Source organism: Ovis canadensis, chromosome 1 (genome assembly GCF_042477335.2).
Source record: "Ovis canadensis isolate MfBH-ARS-UI-01 breed Bighorn chromosome 1, ARS-UI_OviCan_v2, whole genome shotgun sequence".
Taxonomy (NCBI): Eukaryota; Metazoa; Chordata; class Mammalia; order Artiodactyla; family Bovidae; genus Ovis; species Ovis canadensis.
The window spans coordinates 235,205,834-235,230,861 of record NC_091245.1 but is presented as its reverse complement, the minus strand read 5'-3'; the positions used below and the strand labels follow the sequence as shown (position 1 = coordinate 235,230,861).

The 25,028-nt window shown below is 40.2% G+C and overlaps 1 protein-coding gene across 1 annotated transcript in view; it reads right to left on the bottom strand.

Moving 5' to 3' along the window:
• PLCH1 (phospholipase C eta 1) overlaps window positions 1–25,028 on the bottom strand; it is a 248,790-nt gene that overhangs the window by 102,605 nt on the left and 121,157 nt on the right. Inside the window, exons 3-4 of the mRNA XM_069562069.1 lie at window positions 6,219–6,365; window positions 4,009–4,251 (exon numbers count right to left, since the gene is read on the bottom strand). Coding sequence (XP_069418170.1) covers window positions 4,009–4,251; window positions 6,219–6,365 — 390 coding nt within the window. The remainder of the gene's footprint in view (window positions 1–4,008; window positions 4,252–6,218; window positions 6,366–25,028) is intronic.

Here is a 25,028-nt window from a genome sequence, read left to right as displayed (position 1 = left end):
CACTCTACCCAACAGTAACAGCATATGCATTCTTCTCAAGGACATATGGGACATTTTCAGGATAGATTACATTTTAGGCCACCAATGAAGTCTCAACAGATTTAAAATGATAGCAGAAAGAAGAAAATAAGAAAGACAAGAACAGATATGAAGTGGAAAAACAACTGAGAAAAACAATCAGTGAAATCAAAAGTAATTTTTCCAAAAACATTAATAAAAATCAACAAACCTTTAGTTAGACAGACAGAGAGAAAAAAAAGACTCAGGGTCAAAAAGATTAATAAAAATCAACAAACCTTTAGTTAGAGAGAAAAAAAATAAGACTCAGAGTACTAAAATCAGAAGTGAAAGTGGAGACATTACTACTAATTCTACAGAAACATAACGGACTATAAGATACCACTATAAACAATTGTACACCAAAAAATTGGATAACCTAGATAAAATGGACAAATCCCTAGAAATATTAAAACTACCAAGACTAAATCACAAAGAAATAGAAAAATCTGAATAAATCTGTAACTAGTAGGGAGATGGAATCAGTAGTCAAAAATCTCTCAACAAAGAAAGTCTCTAGACTTGATGGTTTCTCTGGTTAATTCTACCACATATTTAAAGAACAACACCAAAAGGTCAATTTTTCCCAAAAAATTAAATTGGAGGAAACACTTTCTACCTCATTCTATGAGGACAGCATTACCCTGACACCAAAGGCAGAGAAACACACTACAAGAAAACTATAGACCATTATCTCTTATTTACACTGGTGGAAAAACCCTCAACAAAATACAGTTGACCCTTGAACATCATGGGTGTGAACTATGTGGGTTCACTTATATGTGGATTTTTTTTTCCGATAAATAAGTACTACAGTACTACATGTACTGCAACTGGTTGAATCCACGGATACAGAACCTCAGTACAGAGGACCAACTATAAAGTTATACTCAGATTTTCAGCTGCTCAAGAGGTCCGCACCCCAACTCCTACACTGTGCAAGGGTCAGCTATACTAGCAAATACAATTCAGCAGCATATTAATAGGACTATACACCATGACCAAGTGGGATTTATTCTTGAATACAAGGATTATTCAACACATGAGAACTGATCAATGTAATACACTGCATCAACTTAATGAAGAGAAAAGCCACAATCATCTCAGTTGATGCAGAAAAAGCATTTGACAAAATTCAACACCCTTTCCTGATAAAAACACTCAACAAAATAGGAATAGAAGAAAACTACCCAAACATAATAAAAGTTACATATGAAAAAAACATAGCAAATATTACACGCAATAGTTAGAGACTGAAAGCTTTTCCTGTAAGATTAGGAACAAGACAAGAATACCTGCTTTCACCACTTCCGCTCAACAAAGTACTGGAAGTTCTAGCCAGAGCAACTAGGCAAGACAAAGAAATAAAAGGCATCCAAATCAGAAGGGAAGAAGTAAAATTATATGTTTACAGATGATACAATCTTACATGTAGAAAACCTTAAAGACTTGCAGAAGAGTAAAGCAATACCTCCCTTTTTACTAATTTGTTTTGCTTTAAACTGGGCTTCCCTGGTGGCTCAGACGGTAAACCGTGTGCCCGCAATGCAGGAGACCAGGGTTAAATTCCTGGGTTGGGAAAATCCCCTGGAGAAGGAAATGGCAATCCACTCCAGCACTCTTGCCTGGAAAATCCCATGGATGGAGAAGACTGATAGGCTACAGTCCATGGGATAGCAAAGAGTTGGACATGACTAAGCAACTTCACTTTCACTTTTGCTTTGAAAAAGTTACTTTCCATAAAAATGTTTATATGTAATAGTTTATTGTAATTTTTAATGAGCTCTTTTTTTAATTCTCAGATTTAATTTCTTATATGAGAAATATCAGTAAATGGAGCCCACATTAAAACTCTCTCGAGTCTTCAGGTTCTAAAAATACAAAAAGGGTCCTGAGATCAAAGTCCAATTATATTAATTTCTCTTGTCAGAGTTGGTTTAGAAATGGGCCCACAATAGCATTTCTGGCCAATGATGAGAGGTAGTCTTCTGTGAAACTCCTGGGAAGTTTTTCTTCACTTCTAAAAAAAAAGGAGGGGGAGGTTTATGAGAAGAAACTTTGCTCCCTCTGGGTAAGGTTTCTCTGTTTAGAGCTGTCGCAGTTCTCTTTGACCAACGGGTAGCCAGTTAATGGACCAAGCCAAAATTCTGAGAATGGCAGAACCTAGATCTCTTCTAATGACATTACTGAACTACTGAATTAACTCTACCTCAGGTCTCTTGTTCATGAGACAATGAATATTCTTTATTGTCTGAGGCACTGTTAGTATGGTTCTGTGGCTTGCACAAGAAAGCACTCATTATTTGGTTTTTTGTCAAATGGTAAAGGAGTTAAGAACCAAACTAACAACAAAAAAGCATACAAAGTTCATTGTTATATGTTTTGTTCACTTATGAATCCCAGTTGGATTTACCTGCATGCTGTGAATATTGATGAACACATCATGGCTCATCAGCTTAGATCTTTGCACTGTCAACATCCTTTCATGGGTTGACTATTTCCACCCTGCTTCAACAGTACCCTGGGTGAAGATTATAGCTCAAGCAGCACAAATCTACCACTGCTCTGGAAAAAACTCAGGGTGGACATCCCAGTGACAGCAGGAAAGTAGTGCTAATTCCTACAGGGGGAGGGAGAAACATGCACTTTAAGACCATTCAAAATGTGAAGAAGGGAGCCAAAGCAGTCAATGAGTCTAACACCCTCACTTTACAGATAAGGAAACTGAGGCCAGAAAGGCCATGCATGTCACGTGTCCAGGGGGTCCCAGCAGAAGAGGTGCCAGCAGACTAAGCACACTAACCATTTATCCTGTCAGTGCTGCAGGACCAAAGATTGGGTTCAATCAAGAATGAGAATCAGAATTTTAATCAAGAAACTCCAGTTTCTTGAACAATTTAGACAGGGTTCAGTTCAGCTTAGTCGCTCAGCCATGTCCGACTCTTTGCAACCCCATGAATCGCAGCACGCCAGGGCTCCCTGTCCATCACCAACTCCTGGAGTTTACTCAACTTATGTCCATTGAGTCGGTGATGCCATCCAGCCATCTCATCCTCTGTTGTCCCCTTCTCCTCCTGCCCCCAATCCCTCCCAGCATCAGAGTCTTTTACAATCAGTCAACTCTTTGCATGAGGTGGCCAAAGTACTGGAGTTTCAGCTTTAGCATCCTTCCTTAGACAGGGTAAATATAAGTAAAAAATAACTTCCCTTTAAGGATCAATCAGTTCAGATTCCAAACTCTAAATTAAGAAGAGAGAAAAAGGAGGAAAGAACTTAACAGCTGGTATATAATTGGAACTCGAAAAAGTGTTTTGTAAGACGTATGTGCTCGGTTGTTCAGTCGTGACCAACTCTTTATGACCTCATGCACTGTAGTCACCAGGCTTCTCTATCCATGGAATTTTCCAGGCAAGAGTACTGGAGTGGGTGGCCATTTCCTTCTCCAATGGATCTACCTGACCCAGGGATCAAACCTGCATCTCTTGTGTCTCCTGCCTTGGCAGGCGGATTTTTTTACCACTGCACTGCTTAGAAAGTTTGTGATGAAATTTATGAATTTGAAAAAGAAAAAAAAGGTGTTTGTTAAACTAGACTGACTCTATGACAAAGTGGGATTTCCTCTAACTCAAATAAACATGTTGCTGGTTACTTCATCTCTCTTAGGAAACTTTACTCTGCATTTGGAGACCTAGCAGATTATGAAGCTAAATCTAGTCTCCTCCAAAGAAGTTTGCTCCTGAGTTCACGTAAGCTTAAGTTTCTACATGTTCTACACATTCGTTTACTTGGAGTGGGGGTGAGGAGGGGGCAGAAAGGTGCTAAGGGTAAAGAAGAAAGACAGCAAGGAAAGTGGGTTTAAGCCTCAAAATTATGGGGAAAAGTATAGTCTAATCCACATACAGACACAGAGACACATACAGAGTGCAGAATTAAAGTTTTAGGGAGGATATTGGTCGTGGGTCCTCTGCCTTTTGGCAAGAGAATCTTCATCACTGATGCCAGCCATGAGGTACTTGAGGCCTGTGATCCAGGTGCGGGCTTCCTCAGGGTTGGAGGTGATGAGGTCCAGGGACTCCATGTGGTTGCCATGGTAGATGGTGAAGCAGCAGCTGGGATCAAAGTTCCCCTCAGCCTGTCTGTGGAATATCTCAGACTGCCGACCCTCGGTGACTTTGTAAATGGAGTCAATAAGTACTGTGAGGAAAGTGAGGAAAGTGCAGTTACCTGGCAGGTGAAGATATGTGTGCAGATTAAGAAAAGTAAAATCATCTTAAGATTTTAAAATAAAATTAATTGTCTGTGAATTGTCTAGACAAGTGAAAAGTCCAAATGTGCAGTACAAGCTTTATCATTTCCTGCTAGCAAACTTCTCCATGTACTACTTAACCCTCCTGGGCACTCAGACAATACCCTCCCAGGCACTGGGTCAGGAATTGTTAAAATTTATGATAGGAAGACAGATAAGCCCAGCAGGCAAGAAGACTGGAAGAAAAGGGGGAGATGAATACATCAGATGTATAGTTTATACATTTATGCAAGGAAAACATACAAAGACCTAGAGCCGACTCTGATGTTTTACAATATGCATATGACAGCAGTTAAAATTGAAGGGAAAAAACATTTGCTGACAACCAAATAGCATAGATAAATGTGATTTGGATTGCAGCTGTAAGGGTGAAGGCAGAGCGGGGCTTGAGAGGTGGAGGGGAATACAAGATGGCCGATCAGGGAAAAGAGGCATAAAGATACAGAAACATTAGCCCCACTCCAGAGATGCTGGACTGAAAAGCTCAGGAAGGAGAGTAATGGGAGACAAAGCTGGAAAGGCAGGTAGAGGCCAGATTACGAGGAGCTGGAGTGACAGTGCAGAGATTAGCATTATTTAGGTGGTGGAGCAACACTGCAGGTTCGGGTCAGAGGAACACTTGCAGAGAGGATGACTTTGGATTAAACACTACGTTCTGTTTGTTCACTTGCCTGTTTGGGGGCATGAATCAGGAAGTTGTAATCTTACTGATTGCCCATATACACCATCCATGCCTCTGCTCTGCCTTAATGGCAAGTCCCAATTTTTCTTTCTTTCCACTCTTGGGGAAATGAGCCTCTGACCATTGCAGGGCAAGTTCCAGTGGAGCTAAGCCACTGGGGTGGCCCCACTCCGGTCTCCTGTAATGGCTTTAGGTGTGGGAGCATAACCCACTTGTAACCAAGGAGACATGCATTCTACTTGAGGGAAGGGTGTGGAATGGGGCTCTTCCCTCTTGAAAAGGAAGCACTGGAAAAGAAGGTCCCTTTTCTGCATCTTCTTGAAGCCTGTCAGTTGTGAAGCCATGTTGCTGCTGCCTCAATTACAATGTCAGTGCAGAAGCGAGAGAGCCAAGAGTGCTCAGAGAGACAGAACTAGACGCTCAACGTCCCAAAGCTGGCGCTAGCAAGTCTCACTTGTTAAGTGAGAATAAATTTGTATATCACGTAAGCCTAATTTAGTGGAGGTCATCTGTGACATGAAGAGGAAAGCATCTTCACTGGTCAGGGCAGAAGAAACTAGCAAATGGAGCTTGGTTAGGAGATTTTGCATAGGCCTCCAGAAAAATAGAGACCCTGGATGAAGGAGATCCATGTGAAAACAGGAGGAAGGAGCAGATGAGAGAGATGCTTCAGGGGACTCAGCATGGACTTGAAACTGAGTGTAGGATTGGGAGAGAGGCTTTATGGAGGAGGCAGATCAAAGCTGTTTTATTTGATACCATTAAAACAATTTTGTCAATCCATTCGTCAGTTAACTGCGCACAGAATATGTCAAAACAGTTTAATCCTATTGGATTTATGACTTCCTTTACTTTTTTATAGGAATATAAAAGGCCTCAAGCTATAAAACCTCATATCCCAACTAAATACAACATGTCTTCAATGTAGGATAAATATTACCTTCAACAGTACTAGTGGACAAGAAAACTTTTTATGGATTTAAATTTCCTGATGAATTAAAAAAAAGCAAAACTGGTCATCACTTATTCTGTCTCTGCACATTCTCTAACCACTGGCCCCTGAAAACTTGCAAAAATATGAAAGTTTTACCAACTTCCACAGAGCCCATCCAATAGAAGCCATGTGTTACTGGGTCAACTCAAGTCAAGAATCCAAAAGGTAGCATTCATTACTTTTTGCCTTCTCACTCTTCCTAGAGGGTCTCCATCGGAGGCGGGTCCGGTGTTCATCCAGGTAAAAGAGCCGGACGAGCCCCTTGGTCCCACGCTTCAGCTTGATCATCTGTGTCCCAGACTGCATTACGCTCATGCATCTTTCAACTGCAAACGAGATTGGAGCACAGTCAATTCTCACGCAGTGCACGTGCATCCTGGTGTTCAGAGACACTGTGAATGAAGCCTCTGATTCACATCCCCAAGCCTCCAAGAGCCAGGAGACAAATTGAGAAGAGGTAACCTGAAAACAGAGTTGTTAAAGAATTGGTTTATCAGGCTTATGCCAGAAAAAAGCCTCACTGATGGAAATAAAATTCTACTTCTAGATAAACAATGCATGACCATTGAACAGTGTATCTTTTTTTCTAACTGGTAACATGCTTTTTGGTATAAAACCAATAATAAATAATTTGACACTTGAATATACATTCATAAAGCAAGTTTCAGACTTTATGTTAAATCTCGTGAGCTTTTATCCAGCCAACTATAAAATCATCTTATGTTAATGCTTCCAAATGCAATTAACAAAAACATGAATGGCAAAATGTTTCAACAATCATTGAAGTTGCATATGGGTTCATATTATAATTTTGTATATGCTTGAAAACAGCTAAGTAAACATTTTTAAATGTGGTCAGAAAAAAAAAATCAAGTTTGCACAAATATAAAATATTTCTTAAGGAATTTGGCTGCCAGTATTTTCTAAGTAGAGAAATAACTTGTTGATTGAACTCAGGTAAAATCCAACTCACTTACTATCCAAGGTAATACTTTCATTTAAACTCTCTGCTTTGAGATGAAACTTGATGGCAATGAGCATCTTTTGCTGATGTCCATTTCCTTTTCTTCATTAATAGTACCCACATTTCCTTTGGAAATACTTATTTTCCCATCTTCTGTGCCTATGGTGACCTGTGAACCATCCCAAGCAAGAAATGGGCACCTGGCTTAAGTGGAGAGCAAATCTGGCTCCCTTCCAAGAAAGAGAAATCCTGAGTAGAGCACTGAATGGAAATGGAACTGAGTCACTTCAAAGGCCAAAACTTCAGAGAAGCACCTGGTTGGACACTCAAGATGTTACAATTGTCACAGTTACCCTTCCTAAAGCTGGCAAATTATTCAGTTTTTCCCCTTGATTCTCCAAGTTATACAATACTCTTCCAAATGCCCTTTTCTCATTGCATCAGCCAGAAACTGCTTCTGTTTCACTAACACACCAGCACAGATGTAACCATTAGAGAACCAGAAACAACTAGCTCTGAGCACCTACCTTATCAAGCAGCATGCTGTTAGATAAAAGAAACAGAACTCCAATGCTAGACTTCAGCTTCTTTGGCTAACTTGTCATTATATCAAACAGGAAAGAATTTGATCCCAGAGCTTAACACAGTATGCACAGAGTTCTCAAAGTAACTTTAACATAACCAACTTTGACCATTTCCTCCATGAAGAGCCTTTTCTTCCCCCAAAGAAATCAAGAAAAAACTGTGCAAAATTAAATATATTTCTAGGACTTGATATTGTAAGAAAGGTGAAGTACAGGTTGCTCTTACTCCTTTGATCTGACATATCAAATATGCAAGTAATAAAATATTGCTTAAGAAAAAAGCATGTAAATTTAAAATGTTTACTTTGAAGCACAGAACAAAATTTGAGATTTGATTTCACACACATTAGCACCACCACTTAGCACCATTCATTTAGGTCATAAATGTCATGGATTTAAATTATTGACAGTCACCCTGACCATCTCATACCAACAGTCAGAGGGAGAACAGAAAACAGTCAGTTTATCAAGATAAAATCATCAAGTCTAACCAAGCAAGTCAAAACACCCAGAAAAATCTGTTAGAATTTCTTTGACCTCTGACATCAGGTCACATCAATAAATATTCACAGAGTCACTCCCTGCTCCAAGCACAGGGTTATATAATGAGGTAAAGCAGAGAACAAGGAGACTTTGACTTAAAGAGTTAAATTTTAAAAGAATGAAACCTCTAAAAAGATAACTTACAAATAGTAGTTTAGAACTGTGGTTAAGAACACAATTTGAATCCAGACAGCCTGGGACAGAATTCCAAATCTTCCACTTGCTTGTATGAGCTCAGGTTCATTATTTTATCCCTCAATGCCTCCATGCCCCTCCATGACTTGCAGCCTTGTCATGGCAAAGGGGCGAGGGTAACTCAATGAAGCTATGAGCCATGCTGTGCAGGGCCACCCAAGACGGAAGTGTCATAGTGGGAGTTCTAACAAACTGTGGTCCGCTGGAAGAGTTAATGGCAACCCTCCGGCATTCTTGCTACAGAGAACCCCATGGACAGTATGAAAAGACAAAAAGATGCGATGATAGAAGATGGGTCCTCCAAGGCAGAAGGTGTCCAGTATGCTAATGGGAAACAGCAGAGGGCAATTACTAATAGCTCCAGAAAGAATGAAGAGGCTGGGCCAAAGCAGGAATGACTCTCAGTTATGGGTGTGTCCGGTGGTGAAAGTAAAGTCCAATGTTGTAAAGAACAATATCACATAGGAACCTAGAATGTTAGGTCCATGAATCAAGGTAAATAGGATGTGGTCAAGCAGGAGATGACAAGAGTGAACATCAACATCTTGGGAATCAGTAAACTAAAATGGACAGGAATGGGCAAATCTAGTTCACATGTGATTATATTTACTATTCTTAACAGAAATGGAGTAGACTTCATAGTCAAAAAAAGAGTTTGAAATGCAGTACTTGGGTGCAAGCTCAAAAATGAGAGAATGATCTGTTTGTTTCCAAGGCAAACCACTCAACATCACAGTAATCCACGTCTATGCCCCAACCACTAGTGCTGAAGAGGCTGAAATTGACCATTTCTATGAAGACCAACACCACCTTCTAGAACGCCCCCCCCCCAAAAAAAAAGTCCTTTTCAGCATAGGAGATTGGAATGCAAAAGTAGGAAATCAAAGAGATACCGGGAATAATACATAAGTTCAGCCTTGGAGTACAAAATGAAGCAGGGAAAAGGCTAACAGGGTTTTGTCAAGAGTGTTTGTCATAGCAAACACCCTCTTCCAACAACACAAGAGACAACTCTACACATGGCCATCACCAGATGGTCAGTACTGAAATCAGATTGATAATATTCTTTGTAGGCAATGATAGAGAAGCTCTATACAATAAGTAAAAACAAGACCTGGAGCTAACTGTGGCTCAAATCACGAGCTCCTCTTTACAATTCAGACTTAAATTGAAGTAGGGAAAAGCACTAGACCATTCAGGTATAACCTAAATCAAATCCTTATGATTATATAGTAGAGATGGTGAATAGATTCAAGGGATGAGATCTGGTAGACAGAGTGCCTGAAGAACTACGGATGAAGGTTTAGAACTTTGTACAGGAGGTGGTGACCAAAACCATCCTCAAGAAAAAGAAATGCAACAAGGCAAAGTGGTTGTCTGAGGAGGCCTTACAAATAGCTGAGGAAAGAAGCGAAGTGAAAGGCAAGGGAGAAAGGGAAAGATATATCCAACTTAAAGCAGAGTTCCAGAGTATAGCAACAAGAGATAAGAAGGCCTTCTTACATGAACAACGCAAAGAAATAGAAGAAAATAATAGAATGGGAAAGACCTAGAGATCTCTTCAAGAAAATTAGAGATACCAAGGGAACATTTCATGCAAGGATGGGCATGGGCACAATAAAGGACAGAAACAATAAGGACCCATAAGAAGCAGAAGATATTAAGAAGAGGTGGCAAGAATACAGAGAAGAACTGTACAAGAAAGGTCTTGATGACCTGGATAATCACAATGGTGTGGTAACTCACCTACAGCTGGACATCCTGGAGTGTGAAGTCAAGTGGACCTTAGGAAGCATTACTATGAACAAAGCCAGTGGAGGTGATGGAATTCCAGCTGAGCTATTTCAAATCTTAAAAGATGATGCTGTGAAAGTGCTGCACTCAGTATGCCAGCAAATTTGGAAAACACACCAGTGGCCCCAGGACTGGAAAGAGTCAGTTTCATTCCAATCCCAAAGAAGGGCAATGCCAAAGAATGTTCCAACTACTGTACAATGATGTTTATTTCACATGCTAGTGAGGCTATACTCAAAATCCTTCAACCTAAGCTTCAGCAGTACATGAAACAAGAACTTCCGGATGTGTTAGCTGAGTTTCAAAGAAGCTGAGGAACCAGAGATCAAATTGCCAACATCCGCTGGATCACAGAAAAAGCTCGAGAATTCTTAAAATACATCTACTTCTGCTTCATCAACTATGCTAAAGCCTTTGTGTGGATCACAACAAACTGTGGAAAATTCTGAAAGGGATAGGAATACCAGACCACCTTACCTGTCTCCTGAGAAACCTGTATGCAGATCCAGAAGCAATAGTTAAAACCAGACACCAAACAACTGATTGGTTCCAAATTGGGAAGGGAGTATGTTAAGGCTGTGTTATCAACCTGCTTATTTAAATTGTATGCAGAACATCATGCGAAATGTTGGGCTGGATGAATCACAAGCTAGAATGAAGATTGCCAGGACAAATATCAACAACCTCAGATATGCAGATGACACCACCCTAATGGCACAAAGTGAAGAGGAACTAAAGAGCCTCTTGTTGAAGGTAAAAGAGGAGAGTGAAAAAGCTGGCTTAAAACTCAACATTCAAAAAACTAAGATCATGGCATCCAATCCCATCACTTCATGGCAAATAAATGGGGAAAAGGTGGACGCAGTGACAGATTTTTTTTTCTTGGGCTCCAAAAGTCACTGCAGATGGTAACTGCAGCCATGAAATTAAAAGACACTTGCTTTTTGGAAGGAAAGCTACGACAAACCTAGACAGCATATTAAAAAGCAAAGACATCCCTTTGAGGACAAATGTCTGTCTAGTCAAAGCTATGGTTTTTCCAGTAGTCATGTTCAGATGCGAGAGCTGGACCACAAAGAAGGCTGAGCACTGAAGAACTGATGCTTTCAATTTTTTTGTGGTGCTAGAGAAGACTCTTGAGAGTCCCTTGGACTGCAAGGAGATCAAACCAGTCAATCCTAAAGGAAATTGAATATCATTGGAAGGGCTCATGCTGAAGCTCCAATACTTTGGCCACCTGATGTGAAGAACCAACTCATTGGAAAAAAATGGATGACCAGAAAGACTGAAGGCAGAAGAAGCGAGCAGCAGAAGATGAGATGGTTAGATAGCATCACAGATTCAGTGAACATGAACTTGAGCAAACTCCGGGAGACAGTGCAAGACAGAAAAGCCTGGCAGGGGCTGCAGTTCATGGGGTCACAAAAGAGTTGGACATGACTTGTTCAGCAACTGAACAAGAACATGTCTCCAGGTTTTTGTCTATAAAATGGGAATAATGTCACTTGAAATGTTGTTGAAGGCTGAATGAGTTAATTCATGTAAAATACCGAAAGCAGTGCCTAGCACAAAATAAACACTATAAATGGTAACTATTATCACAGTTTTACTATTGATATTTCAAAAAATAAATGCCATGACAAAAATACACGGGAGTCCATAGCAAAAAGAGAATACAGTGTGTGGGGGTAGGGATAATGTGGTAATAAAACAGTGTCAGTGGAGCCTTGAGCACAGGAAAGAGCATGGGTGTAATCAGAGGATAGGGAAGGATGGTTCGCTGTCTTTGGTGCAGTGTCCTAAAAGGCAATTATAGCAGGATATTTGATTTTTGGGGTCAGATAAGACTAGATGCATACAGGTAGGAATGCCTGACCTAAGATTTAAATACAGTGGCAATAACAGATTCACTAGCTATTTCTAAGCAAAGGAGAGGGGGCAAAAAAGATATAATTCAGGAAGATGTCTGCTTGGGAAAGGAGAATAAAGTGAACTGTTTATGCCAGAACAGAAAGTTGATTTAACTGTATCACCAAAGACCTAACTCAAGGACTGTAGACCTGTAGGAAGGACTGTCTATATATCAGACACAGTGCCCTCTGCCCTGTTCACTCTGCCTCTTCTATCCCTGGACTTTTCACAGTCCCAATTCTCTTCCCTGAAATAAAACCATTATGGACAGAATATTCTCAACTTTTTAACAGGAAAAGCACAGTGACATATAAGTTTAATCAGTTGGTTGAGCTAACACCATGTGCCACTTAGCAAGCATCATCCAAAGAAACCCGAACATTTTAGAAAATGAGACCCAACCCCTTAGAGAGGAAGGGTGTTTGAATAGTATATTAAATATTCACTAGCTTCATGTTTATCGCACTAGCTCAGTCATGGGCTGAAACCCTAGCATTATCCACTGCCGTGAACTAGTATATATGATCCAAACGTTCTTGGCAGAGCTAGGGTCTGAAACAATGTGATGCTTAAATTGTTTATGTAGCTGCTTTATGCTGTCCCTGTGATGCTCTCTAGCACACAAAAAAATCATATGGTTAGAGTCAACTTGAAAAAAACAAGTCTAGTGAACTTGCATTTAGATGAAGTTTAAGCTGATGTGGCAACTCTGACCAGAAATAGAATTCTTACAGAGGGCAGGGTCCAAAGCCATAAAAAACTGAGGCAGGCTCATCATGGCACAGTACTTTCTTTTCTTTCTGGTTACTTTCCAGGCATCAGAGCCATGTGATAGGCAAATCCACGAATGAGTGCTCTGATTCCTGAAACTGTTTTTTAACCAGATTGAAAGTCATCTAAACCTATTGCTCCATTCTTCAAACATTATAGTAGATGGTCCTTTGGAGTTGTACAGCTAACCAGAGAAGGAGCACCCTCAATCTTTGGGACTCATCCCACTGGGTAATAATCACCCATCTTAGATAATGGGTGATTATTAGATAATAATTAGATAAGCCATTAATTAACCCTAATAATTATTAGATAACACATCTTATAACAATAATAACAAAATATTATTCCAGTGTTATCTAAATTACTTAAGTATTAGTCGCACAGTCATGTCTGACTATTTGCAACCCCATGGGCTGTATTTAGCCTTCCAGGTTCCCCTGTCCGTGGAATTCTGCAGGCAAGAGTATTAGAGTGGGTCATCATGCCCTTCAGGGGATCTTCCTGACCCAGGAATCAAACTCAGGTCTCCTACACTGCAGGCAGATTCTTTACCATCTGAGCCACCAGGGAAGCCGTAAATTACTTAAGGGTCAGCATAATTTCTTTATATTCTGCATTCAGTTGAGATAGGTAACAGTAGTTACTGCCTGCTATAAAAGTCATTCGCCAGCCGTGCTGGGTCAGTAGATTCCATAAAACAGTGTGAGAAACAAGGGAATAAAGGCAAAATCCCAGGGGCGGGTAAACAGTGGAAGAGTGTCAGAGGCATAGGATAATAGAACCTCATCACACGTTTCCAGTGCCGGAAAGTATCTGGGGAAAGTGCAAATACAGCTGACAGATTCAGGCAGCTACCAACAGTCTCTTTGATTTCACATTCTCCCTGTGGTAGCCTTAATATTTTTAGAAAAGAAGTTTAGTTGGATACAATGCCGCAATGTTCAAGAACATTAAGGGAGAAATGCCCTTTAACCCATTACATAACACATATACCATTTTTGTCTGTTATGTTCCAGACCTCAATATGAACACAAATTTGTCATATTGGTTGCAATCATGATATTTAAGCCATTTGGCACGCTGCTCTTTTTTTCATTTGTATTATAAACAGCTTTCCATGTTTCTACAGAGTCTTAATAATTATCATTTTAATCACTGCCTAACAGAATAGTATAAATATTTAAAGAGTAGAACAGATGAGTCAAGGACTGCATTTCTAACTTTATTACATAATTAGAGTTTTAAAGCTCTCTGAGTCTCATCTGTAAAATAAAAGGCGTAGCAAAGTGGTCTATAAGGTCCTTTAGAATTCAACTCTTTAGAGGGATTAAATCAATCATTTCTGCCACAGTCAGTTTAAAATATTAAGTAAATTTCTTTAGGGGTTATCAGTTCACTAAGTCCCTCAAGCAGAAAATGCTGTTAAAAAATACACTTCCGATTTAAAGAATCATAAGAGAGTCATTTGAGGGGAGATTCCCAACCTTTCCACTTAGTCTACACGGCATCCAAATGGGTTCAAATCTTTAAGCCAAGGTCAAATCAGAGAAAATCTTATTGTGTTAGGAATGCCATACATGCCACCCGATGGTGACTTTTTAATAGCTTTGAGATATAATTTATATACATTAAAATTATAAGTGAAAAAGGCAAAGTATAAACAAGCATAAATAATTTATAGTGTGCTACTTCTTGTGTAATAAAAAAGTATATGAATTTTTAAATATATAAATATTGTTCATCATCACAAAAAGAAATACAGGAAGGATAACCCAGAAAACAGGGAAGGTGGTTACCTATAAGGGTGGAAGAGAATTGAGCGGTGAGGGTAAAGAAAGGTGTGCCACCTCTTGTAGGATCCTACATGTTCAAACTTCATAAGAATGAGAGGAGCGCAAAACAAAACAAACACAAAATGTAAACAAAAGCATATACACGGAGACACAGGTATTTGTGTGCGTATTTGTATGCCTGTGTGTGCGTGGAGCTGCATGTTATTTCCTAGCTCTGTGCTCTGAAAGGCCAAGAAGCAAAATCCCCTCCAACAGTACTGAGCACACCTGGAGCCCTGCTCATTCTCTGCTCTAAAGGTCACCTTGAGACAGTCTCTCACACAGTCTCATGGCCATGTCTGTGTTGAGGACACACAGAAATATCACTTGCTCTCTTTTGTAAACACATCTATTCTGGGACACTGATCAACAAACTGCATTAGCGGGCCTACAACAACAACAAAAAAGTATCAGATCCTCTACAATAGAATCTTTTCAGCCAAAAACTACACAAAAAATGTGAATTGATTTCTTGCCAGCTTCCACAGATCAGAGTAAAGCTGTGTGGCTGAAAGGGATTCGTTTCTGAAAACAATTTCATTTCTATGTGGAGAAGGTGCAGGTAATGCTTCTGTCAAAGGAAGGAAAAGGGAGATTTCCTAAAATCATCAGAGCAGAAGTACAGGGTATGCTCTAGTTCTCAGCACAGACCCAAGACATATTTGGGGACCTGGTACACAGTGAGTCCTGAGACACCCTGCTAGCTGGCTAGATGACATAGTTGGTCTGGGTTTAGGGGCAGAAGGACGGCTGGCAAAAAGAGCTCTGGTTTGGGTTCTGTCCCTAACTAGCTGTGTGGACTTCAGAGGGTCACTGAGTATCACTGATTATCCTGCTTCCCTCAAAATGCATTTTCCTCTAAGCTCCATGAGTCTACAAACAGCTGATCTGGCTTTCACAAATATTATTTTATCTTTCGATAAGCTGAAAGCCTCATTCAATCCAAAAGCCTATTAGAGTAACTTTAAAGAGGAAAGAAAAAAAAGCTGATTAACATCCGGATCTCCTACTACAGATATGAATTTTCAAAAATGATCTCTATACAAAATGTAACTGCTCTCACAAAGAATGGCTCCAACTGGAAATGCTCTTCCTTTCCAGTAATCAGGCCTTAAACTCAAATAATATCAGCTGATGAATAAGTATGCTTATGAACAGCGGTGGCGAGCTCCACTCTTATTAAGTCATGATTCTTCTCAGTGAAGAACAAACTTTTTTTTTCATTGCCTAAGTCACTCCTGTAGAGATGATAAGATTATTTGAAAGGCTTTTAGAAACTAATTGGTTAGCAGTAACATTCTGGGACTTGTTTGCAAACTCTAAATGCACAAAGTCAATCTGTTTGCAAAGCTGATAAATACATATGGGAGGATTTAGGTCAAAGAAAGGATGAAATGAATTAATCAGCAATTTTTCAAATGTCAGAACCTTGTTTCTATTTTATTAAAGCCTTTCACATGATACTTTCCTTTTCAATAAGACCTATTTTATATTCCATAATTGTTAGCCCTGGGAAACAAATGAAATACAAACAAGAATTCACAACAATATAGCTTTGTTCATTTTGTTTCAATGTTATCCCATGGGGAAGAGGGATATGAATTAGTTTTAAAATTCTAAATTTAGTTCCAACTACTATGTCAACAGTTTCCTATGTCAACATAAGATCAGAAATGACATTGTTGTCACTATTCAACAATATGGCTTGTCATAACACATATGTGTATATATATAAAAGACTATGGATACTCTTCTGTCATTTATTTAGTGATATGACATTGTACTAAATATCTGGGAACAAAATTCCCAAGCCACAGTAAATACTGACCTGAATTTATAAAGATCACTGGCATCCAGCAAGGCTCTTTCACGGTTCTCCACCCTGGTAGCACATTAAAAGCACCTGGGGATCTTCTTAAAAGTGCTGATCACAAAGCCCCATCACATATCAGTTAAATCAGCATTTCTCAGGATGGGACTGGACTGAGTATCTGTTTTGTTTGGTGATTTGCTTAAACTTCCCAAAGATTCTACTGTGTATCCAGAGTTAAGAGTACTGACATACATTATGTGACTTATTCCTCTTAATATTTCTGTGAAGTAGGTAGAGATAATTCATTGCCTTTTATTATAGAGTCAGAGAAATGAAGACCCTGTCTGAGGTCGTAAAGCTAGGATATGACAGGGCCAGGCTTGAAATCAGATGCTCTGGGCCCTAGAGCAACTCTCATTCTGTTTCATCATATGGACTGTCTGCCTTCAAGTCCCACCTAGACCACAAACTGGCTCATCACTGCTAAGTCTTTCCAACAGCTTTGCTTCCAGTTTTATGATCTATAAAAGCAAGGACTATGTCCTGGTCCCTTAGACCCTTTCTAGCAAATACTAGAAATCTATAAATACTGTCTAGCTTTTGGAAACTTTATCTAGCACATAGGAATGACAACTCTAGTCAGTAGTATATAAAAATAACAGTAAAATAAGGACAATAAGGAATGAAGGTAGAGGATGTGGCATGGATCAGGTGAACACCAGAAGACACAGAGTTCAAGCCTGACCCCTTAAAAACCTAAGCAGTTCAGTTCAGTTGCTCAGTCACATCTGACTCTTTGCAACCCCATGAACCACAGCATGCCAGGCCTCCCTGTCCATCACCAACTCCTGGAGTTCATCCAAACCCATGTCCATTGAGTCAGTGATGCTATCCAATCATCTCATCCTCAGTCATCCCCTTCTCCTACCGCCCTCAATCTTTCCCAGCATCAGGGTCTTTTCAAATTAGTCAGCTCTTCGCATCAGGTGGCCAAAGTATTGGAGTTTCAGCTTTAGCATCAGTCCTTCCAAAGAATACCAAGGACTGATCTCCTTTAGAATGGACTGGTTGGATCTCCTTGCAGTCCAAGGGACTCTCAAGAGTCTTCTTCAACACCACAGTTCAGAAGCATCAATTTTTTGGTGTTCAGCTGTCTTTATAGTCCAATTCTCACACCCATACATGACCACTGGAAAAACCATAGCCTTGACTAGATGGGACGTTTCTTGACAAAGTAATGTCTCTGCTTTTTAATATGCTATCTAGGTTGGTCATAACTTTCCTTCCAAGGAGTAAGCATCTTTGATTTCATGGCTGCAATCACCATCTGCAGTAACTTTGCTGCTACTACTGCTAAGTCACTTCAGTCGTGTCCGACTCTGTGTGACCCCATAGACGTCAGCCCACCAGGCCCCCCCACCCCTGGGATTCTCCAGGCAAGAACACTGGAGTGGGTTGCCATTTCCTTCTCCAATGCATGAAAGTGAAAAGTGAAAGTGAAGTCGCTCAGTGTGTCTGACTCTTCGCAACCCCATGGACCGCAGCCTACCAGGCTCCTCCATCTATGGGATTTTCCAGGCAAGAGTACTGGAGTGGGGTGCCATTGCCTGACTTTGGAGCCCAGAAAAATAGTCAACCACTGTTTCCCCACCTATTTGCCATGAAGTGATGGGACCAGATGCCATGATCTTAGCTTTCTGAATGTTGAGCTTTAAGCCAACTTTATCACTCTCCTCTTTCACTTTCATCAAGAGGTTCTTTAGTTCTTCTTCACTTTCTGCCATAAGGGTGGTGTCATCTGCATATCTGAGGTTATTGATATTTCTCCCGGCAATCTTGATTGCAGCTTGTGCTTCCTTCAGCTTGTGTTTCTCATCATGTACTCTGCATAGAAGTTAAATAAGCAGGGTGACAATATACAGCCTTGATGGACTCCTTTTCCTATTTGGAATTAGTCTGTTGTTCCATGTCCAGTTCTATCTTTTGTTCCATGTCCAGTTCTAACTGTTGCTTCCTGACCTGCATACAGGTTTCTCAAGACGCAGGTCAGGTGGTCTGGTATTCCCATCTCTTTCAGAGTTTTCCACAGTTTATTGTGATCCACACAGTCAAAGGCTTTGGCATAGTCAATAAAGCACAGTTCCAGATGTTTTTCTGGAACTCCCTTGCTTTTTCGATGATTCAGCGAATGTTGGCAATTTGATCTCTGGTTCCTCTGCCTTTTCTAAAACCAGCTTGAACATCTGGAATTTCACAGTTCACATATTGCTGAAGCCTGACTTGGAGAATTTTGAGCATTACTTTACTAGGGTGTGAGATGAGTGCAATTGTGCAGTAGTTTTAGCATTCTTTGACATTGCCTTTCTTTGGGATTGGAATGAAAACTGACCTTTCCCAGTCCGGTGGCCACTGCTGAGTTTTCCAAATTTGCTGGCATATTGAGTGCAGCACTTTCACAGCATCATCTTTCAGGATTTGAAATAGCTCAACTGGAATTCCATCACCTCCACTAGCTTTGTTCATAGTGAGGCTTCCTAAGGCTCACTTGATTTCACATTCCAGGATGTCTGGCTCTAGGTGAGTGATCACACCATCATGATTATCTGGGTGGTGAAGATCTTTTTTGTACAGTTCTTCTGTGTTCCCTGGTGGCTCAGAGGTTAAAGCATCTGCCTGGAATGCGGGAGACTCGGGTTCGATCCCTGGGTCGGAAAGATACCCTGGAGAAGGAAATGGCAACCCACTCCATTCTCCTGGAGAATCCCATGGAGGGAGGAGCCTGGTAGGCTACAATCCATGGGGTCACAAAGAGACGGACGTGACTTCACTTCACTTCTGTGTATTCTTGCCACCTCTTCTTAATATCTTCTGCTTCTGTTAGGTCCATACGATTTCTGTCCTTTATCGAGCCCATCTTTGCATGAAATGTTCCCTTGGTGTCTCTAATTTTCTTGAAGAGATCTCTAGCCTTTCCCTTTCTATTGTTTTCCTTTATTTCTTTGCATTGATCACTGAGGAAGGCTTTCTTATCTCTCCTTGCTACTCTTTGGAACTCTGCATTCAAATGGGTATATCTTTCCTTTTCTCCTCTGCTTTTCGCTTCTCTTCTTTTCACAGCTATTTGTAAGAACACTTGACACAGTTTTAAAAGTTTTCTTGTTCTAGGCCATGTACTTTTTTTTTTCTTTTTCCTTAGAGTATGCAAACAGTAGCTGTGATTACTTTATAAATACTCTGTTTACCACAGTAAAAATTTAGACCTTGGTATTTGTTCTTAGTAGGACTTCCCTGTAGCTCAAACAGTAAAGAATCTGCCTGTGATGCAGGAGACCAGGGTTTGATCCCTGGGTCAAGAAGATCCTCTAGAGAAGGGAATGGCAATCCACTCCAGTAGTCTTGCCTGGAGAATTCCATGGACAGAGAAGACTGGTGGACTACAGTTTGTGGGGTTGCAAAGAGTTGGACAAGACTGAATGACTAACACACACACATCTGTTCTTAGTAACTGGAAAGCCAGTTTCATTTATTGCTTACTCCTTGGTTGTTTCCTTGGTGACACTGGACAAGGGGACTTAAGTGAGGCTTAACCTTCCCTAAAGACAGTAAAATATTTTCTCTTAGTTCTATAAGAACACTCATGTCAAAGCACAAAAGCATCTCTACTGGGCATGTTAAATAAAAAGTTGACTATACTACACATTAACTTTGAAATGCTAGCTTGATATTTGACTGATGGTTAGATTAAAATGTGGGCTTCCCCAGTGGCTCATCAGTGAAGAACCCTCTGCAGCACAGGAGATGCAGGAGACATGCGTTCCATCCCTGGGTCAGCAAGATCCCCTGGAGGAGAGCGTGGCAACCCACTCCAGTATTCTTGCCTGGAGAATCCCCATGGACAGAGGAGCCTGGCGGGCTACAGGGGTTGCAAAGAGTCAGACACTACTGAAGCGACTGAGCATGCATGCTTGCATAGGTCAAAATGTACACAGCTGTTAGGAGACAGAAGTCAAGTGTGGTCCTCAGACATATCCAGCTTCTCAAGGCAGCAACAGGTCCCCAGATTTCGCTTTCTTTGTACAAACTGCTACACACATCTCCAGAAATCCTTGTTGCTTGAGAATCTGTATTTTAAAAGTTCTCCCAGGTAATTCTGAGTCCCATTTAAGTTTGGAAACCACAGCTCCAGGCAGCATTACCTCTCACCAGACCTGCTGAGCATGTGGGCAGTGGGAGTCAACCTGTTTCCCAGGCATAGCACTTAATTCAGAGTCATGTAAGTGAAAGATGCAAAGGCTTGCTAGCTTAGTTGTATATTAGGATATCAGCACAAGGTCTCATCCCCTACTGATAAAATATGAAATATCCCAGTTGAAGCAAGAGTTAAAAGATATGAAATTCTGACTTTCAACTAAACATTACTGACTATGTCTCCATAACAGTTGTCCCCTTGGGGGCTGCTCAGGACAATTTCAGATCCACTCTAACTTGTGTGTGAGTTAGTCGCTTGGTTGTGTGTGACTCTTTTGAGACCCCATGGACTATAGCCTGCCAGGCTCCTCTGTCCATGGGATTTCCTAGGCAAGAACACTTGAGTGAGTTGCCATTTCCTCTTCCAGGGGATCTTCCTGACACAGGAACTGAACCCACATCTCCCATATCTTCTGCACTGAAGGCAGATTCTTCACCTCTGAGCCACCAGAGAAGCCCTTACCCTAACCTGTAATTAGCTGCTAAGTGGGGAAGAGGTACTTTTTAAATTTTGAGCCTTATGACCATATGTATTTTATCTGATCTCACCTACATCCCATCCAGAGTGGCCTCTTTAAAAAGATACCTTGACAGGAAACTTACACAGTGGGCTACACACACTAACATAGAGGAAGTATTTGTAGAGGTTGTTAATGGTCTCATTCATTTCTTAAAGTTACCGTACACACTTGCCACCTACCTCCTGTGTTTTGTTTTAATTTCATTTTAAAGGAAAGTCTGCTTTGTATGCTAACAAATTCATAAACCCACACCAGTTTCCAAATTCTTACACTTAAGCCTCTATATCTCTCACTAACTATTGGTTTACAGACTCAACTATTTTTTTCCAAAAACAGGAAAAAAAAAATCAAGAAAGAGCAACTGATTTCATGCAAACTGTCCTAATTTTGTCCCTAGAAGTCCGACTTCTGTGAGCCTGTAAGGCTTTCTGGCTACAAGTCAAAGAAAGGACAATGAAGGAAGAGATCACATTTTTCTCTAGAAAACAAAGCACTTCCCCGCCCCCAAGTTTTTGCTGCTTTCAGGTCAAAGTCTCCATCTCCAGAGGGGTGAGGGGCTCAGAGAAACTGCCTGCTGATCTGAAGCAGGCCTGGCACCTTCCAGCCACAGCCAGTTGAAAATCGAGTTGTATAGCATTTAAAGCAGGCACCTTATTTCTGTGACAGGTGGTTTTGTGGGGGGGGGGGGGGGGGGGTGGAAATCCATGCTAAAAAAAACCCAACAACATAAAAATAGATCTCCCTGTGGTAAAGAAAAAGCCTAGGAGTATCCACGCAAGTCGATTTTTCAACAATTGTCTGTCCCCGTTCAAATTCTGCTCCTGGTTATCAAAAGCTTCCCTTTTTAAAAATACCATGTAAACATTGTTGAGTAACTGTCACAAATAAGCGGCATTTTGATTAGTCCACATTTCAAATCACTGCAGTATAGATCTTAAACTCATTCTTTAAGTAGAAAAATCTAAAACTGGGATAAAAATGAAAAAACCCAAAAACTTCTTTTAAGTAAAATTTGCATATATAATTGGAGCAGATGTGCTACAAAGTTTTCTAAATAGCCAATCCCAGGGAAAAAAAAGGAAGGCCAGCATTAAAACCCAAACTATCTGATTACAAGATTCCTTGACTCCCTCTGCATTCAGAAATAACTACACACACTAACACACAGGCACATTCATATAGACACAAACATTTGCACACTTCTTCAGCAGTACAAGGGTGTCCACCAAGCAAGAACAACCAGGGCTGAGAAGTGTCCATGATTACCCTCTGACTGCTGGAATAAATCTTGGGAAGCACATAGAAATTGACAAGGGACAGAAAAAACATCAGGGAGGGCAGGGAGAGTGTCAGGATGGATTGAGAGTAGGAAATATTAAACACAATGGTGGCAGGGACAAGAAGGAGAAACTGGAAGCAAAAATTTTGATGGTGAAGAAGGGAGTCAGTGAGAAATAACCAAGACATTGACCCAGGTCCCCTTCATTGCAAACAGATTCTTTACCATCTGAGCCACTAGGGAAGTCACTGTGGTCTACACAGTTTTAAGACATAAGCTTTGCCATATGACAATCTGTCCTTATGGAAGCTTTTCCAGAGTAAGAATTCTACATTTTCTTTAACGTTGGCAAAAGACAGAAATCCTTATGGAAAAGGATGATAAATGTAACCACATGTAAAATATCTATATAAACCATAAACATTACTCAAATTAAGCAAAAAATTAGGAGAAAACTTTTGTAGACAGACACAGAAAAAAGGATTCATATCCATGATCTGAAAGGGTCCCTGCAAATCAACCAGCAAAAGGATAAGAATAGACAATTAACAGAAGAAATGACTAATAAATAGAAAAAACGCTCAACAGTACCCATGGCTAAAATCTTAAAGTCAAAAGTGAAATAGTATTTCATCTGATAAGCACAAATTTTAATGTGAAAAAAAGATATTGAGGATGAAGTTGTGGGGCTATTAGTAAGATTATAAATTAGGTAATATTATTTGAATCAACTTACCAATATTTATCTAAATTTAAAATAAATATTCATTTTGACCTTGCAATTACAGTACCAGGGATTTATTCCTGATAAACACTAGCATAATAAAGCAAGAAATAGAAATTATATGGTCGATCACTACCGCCTTGTTTGCAATTGTTTAAAAAACAAACCAGAAATCATCTAAATGTCTATGAGGCCTGATTAAATAAATGAGCTAACCATAAAACATTATGATGTCATTCAAAATAATATCATAGATCTGCCAAAACAGAAAGCTTTCCAAGATACATTATCAAGTGAATAAAAAGTTACAAAGCAATATTTGTAGCATGGCAAGAAACATACGTTATATAGTCTTAGAAATTTTCTATGATTTGTGGAAAAGAAATGTTATTTAAACAGGAAGAGACAAGGGTACTTCAATTCCCACCTTAGAGTTTTCTGTATTGTTAAAGAATTTTATTGTCTTTGGCATGAGCAAGCACTGCTTTGAAAACAAATTTTAACATGTGACATGCTATATTTATTTTAAAATCACATGCAATTTGCAAAAGCAAATATTGCCACTCCTTTGCAACTTTGCCAACTGCAAACATGAATGAAGAAGAAAAAAACAAAAAACAAGCCCAAAGACCTGCACTGAAATCCTGGGTTCATTTCTCAGTCACACTGTCTCCTGGCCAACTTCGCTGACTGAGCCAGTCGCCTCACATGTTAAAGACAAGAATCATGGTAAAGATTCAATGAAATAAAGTAAAGGTGTCATGTTCAATTCTCAGCATATGTCACACCTTGAACAAACATTAGTTTCTTTCCTTCTTCCTAAACGATATCAGAGCTCAGAAAAAGCAGCAGCTCAGGGTACTGTCAGCAGACTCTCAATCGCTGAAAATTCTGACAGGAAAATACAGATGCTCCCAAATGGTGAAGGGACTTGAGTTTCTATGTCACCCTAAGTCGTGTGGCCTAATCTCAGGGAATTGATTCCCATCCACACACAGATGACTCCAAATGTACATTTCCAGCATCATCCTCCGCCATCAGTCCCAGTTTTATGTACAACTGCCAGACGACAGTACTGTGATGTCTCAGAATCTTAAACATCACATGAATCTTATACCTGCTCTTGCTCTAGCCTCTCCATCTCAGTAAATGGGCCCCCACCGCTAAATGTTTAAACCCAAAACATCACTGTTTCCTTTCTCCATCCTTCAGAAAGCCTCGACTCTTCATCCAAAGCACCACAACCCAAATCCACTGTTTCTCTCCATCAGTATAGCAACCTTGTGATCTAACCAACCATCATCTCTCCTGGAGGTCTAAGCATTCCAGTTGACTTCTCTGCTTCCCCTCATGAAAGTTCTCCACGTCATAGTCACTGTGGTATTTTTTCTTTTTTAATAGGGGTTTGTTGTTATTTTATTATAGTAGTTTGTATCTGCCAATCCCAAACTCCTAATTTGTCCCTCCTCTACCCCTTTTCCTCTTTGGTAATAAGCTTGTTTTGTTGTCTATGCTTCTGTTTCTGTTTTGTATGTAAGTTTACTTATATCATACTTTTAAAATAATTTTATTATTTATTTTTGGCTATGCTAAATCTTCGTTGCTGCACAGACTTTTTCTCTAGTTGCGATGAGTGGGGACCACTCTCCAGTTAATAGTACACTGGCTTCTCTCTGTGGCTTCTCTCATTGTGGAGCACGGGCTCTGGGCACACAGGCTTCAGCATCTGCCGCTCCCGGCTCTAGAGCACAGGCTCAGTAGTTACGGTGCATGGGCTCAGCTGCTTCACAGCATGAGGGAGCATCCC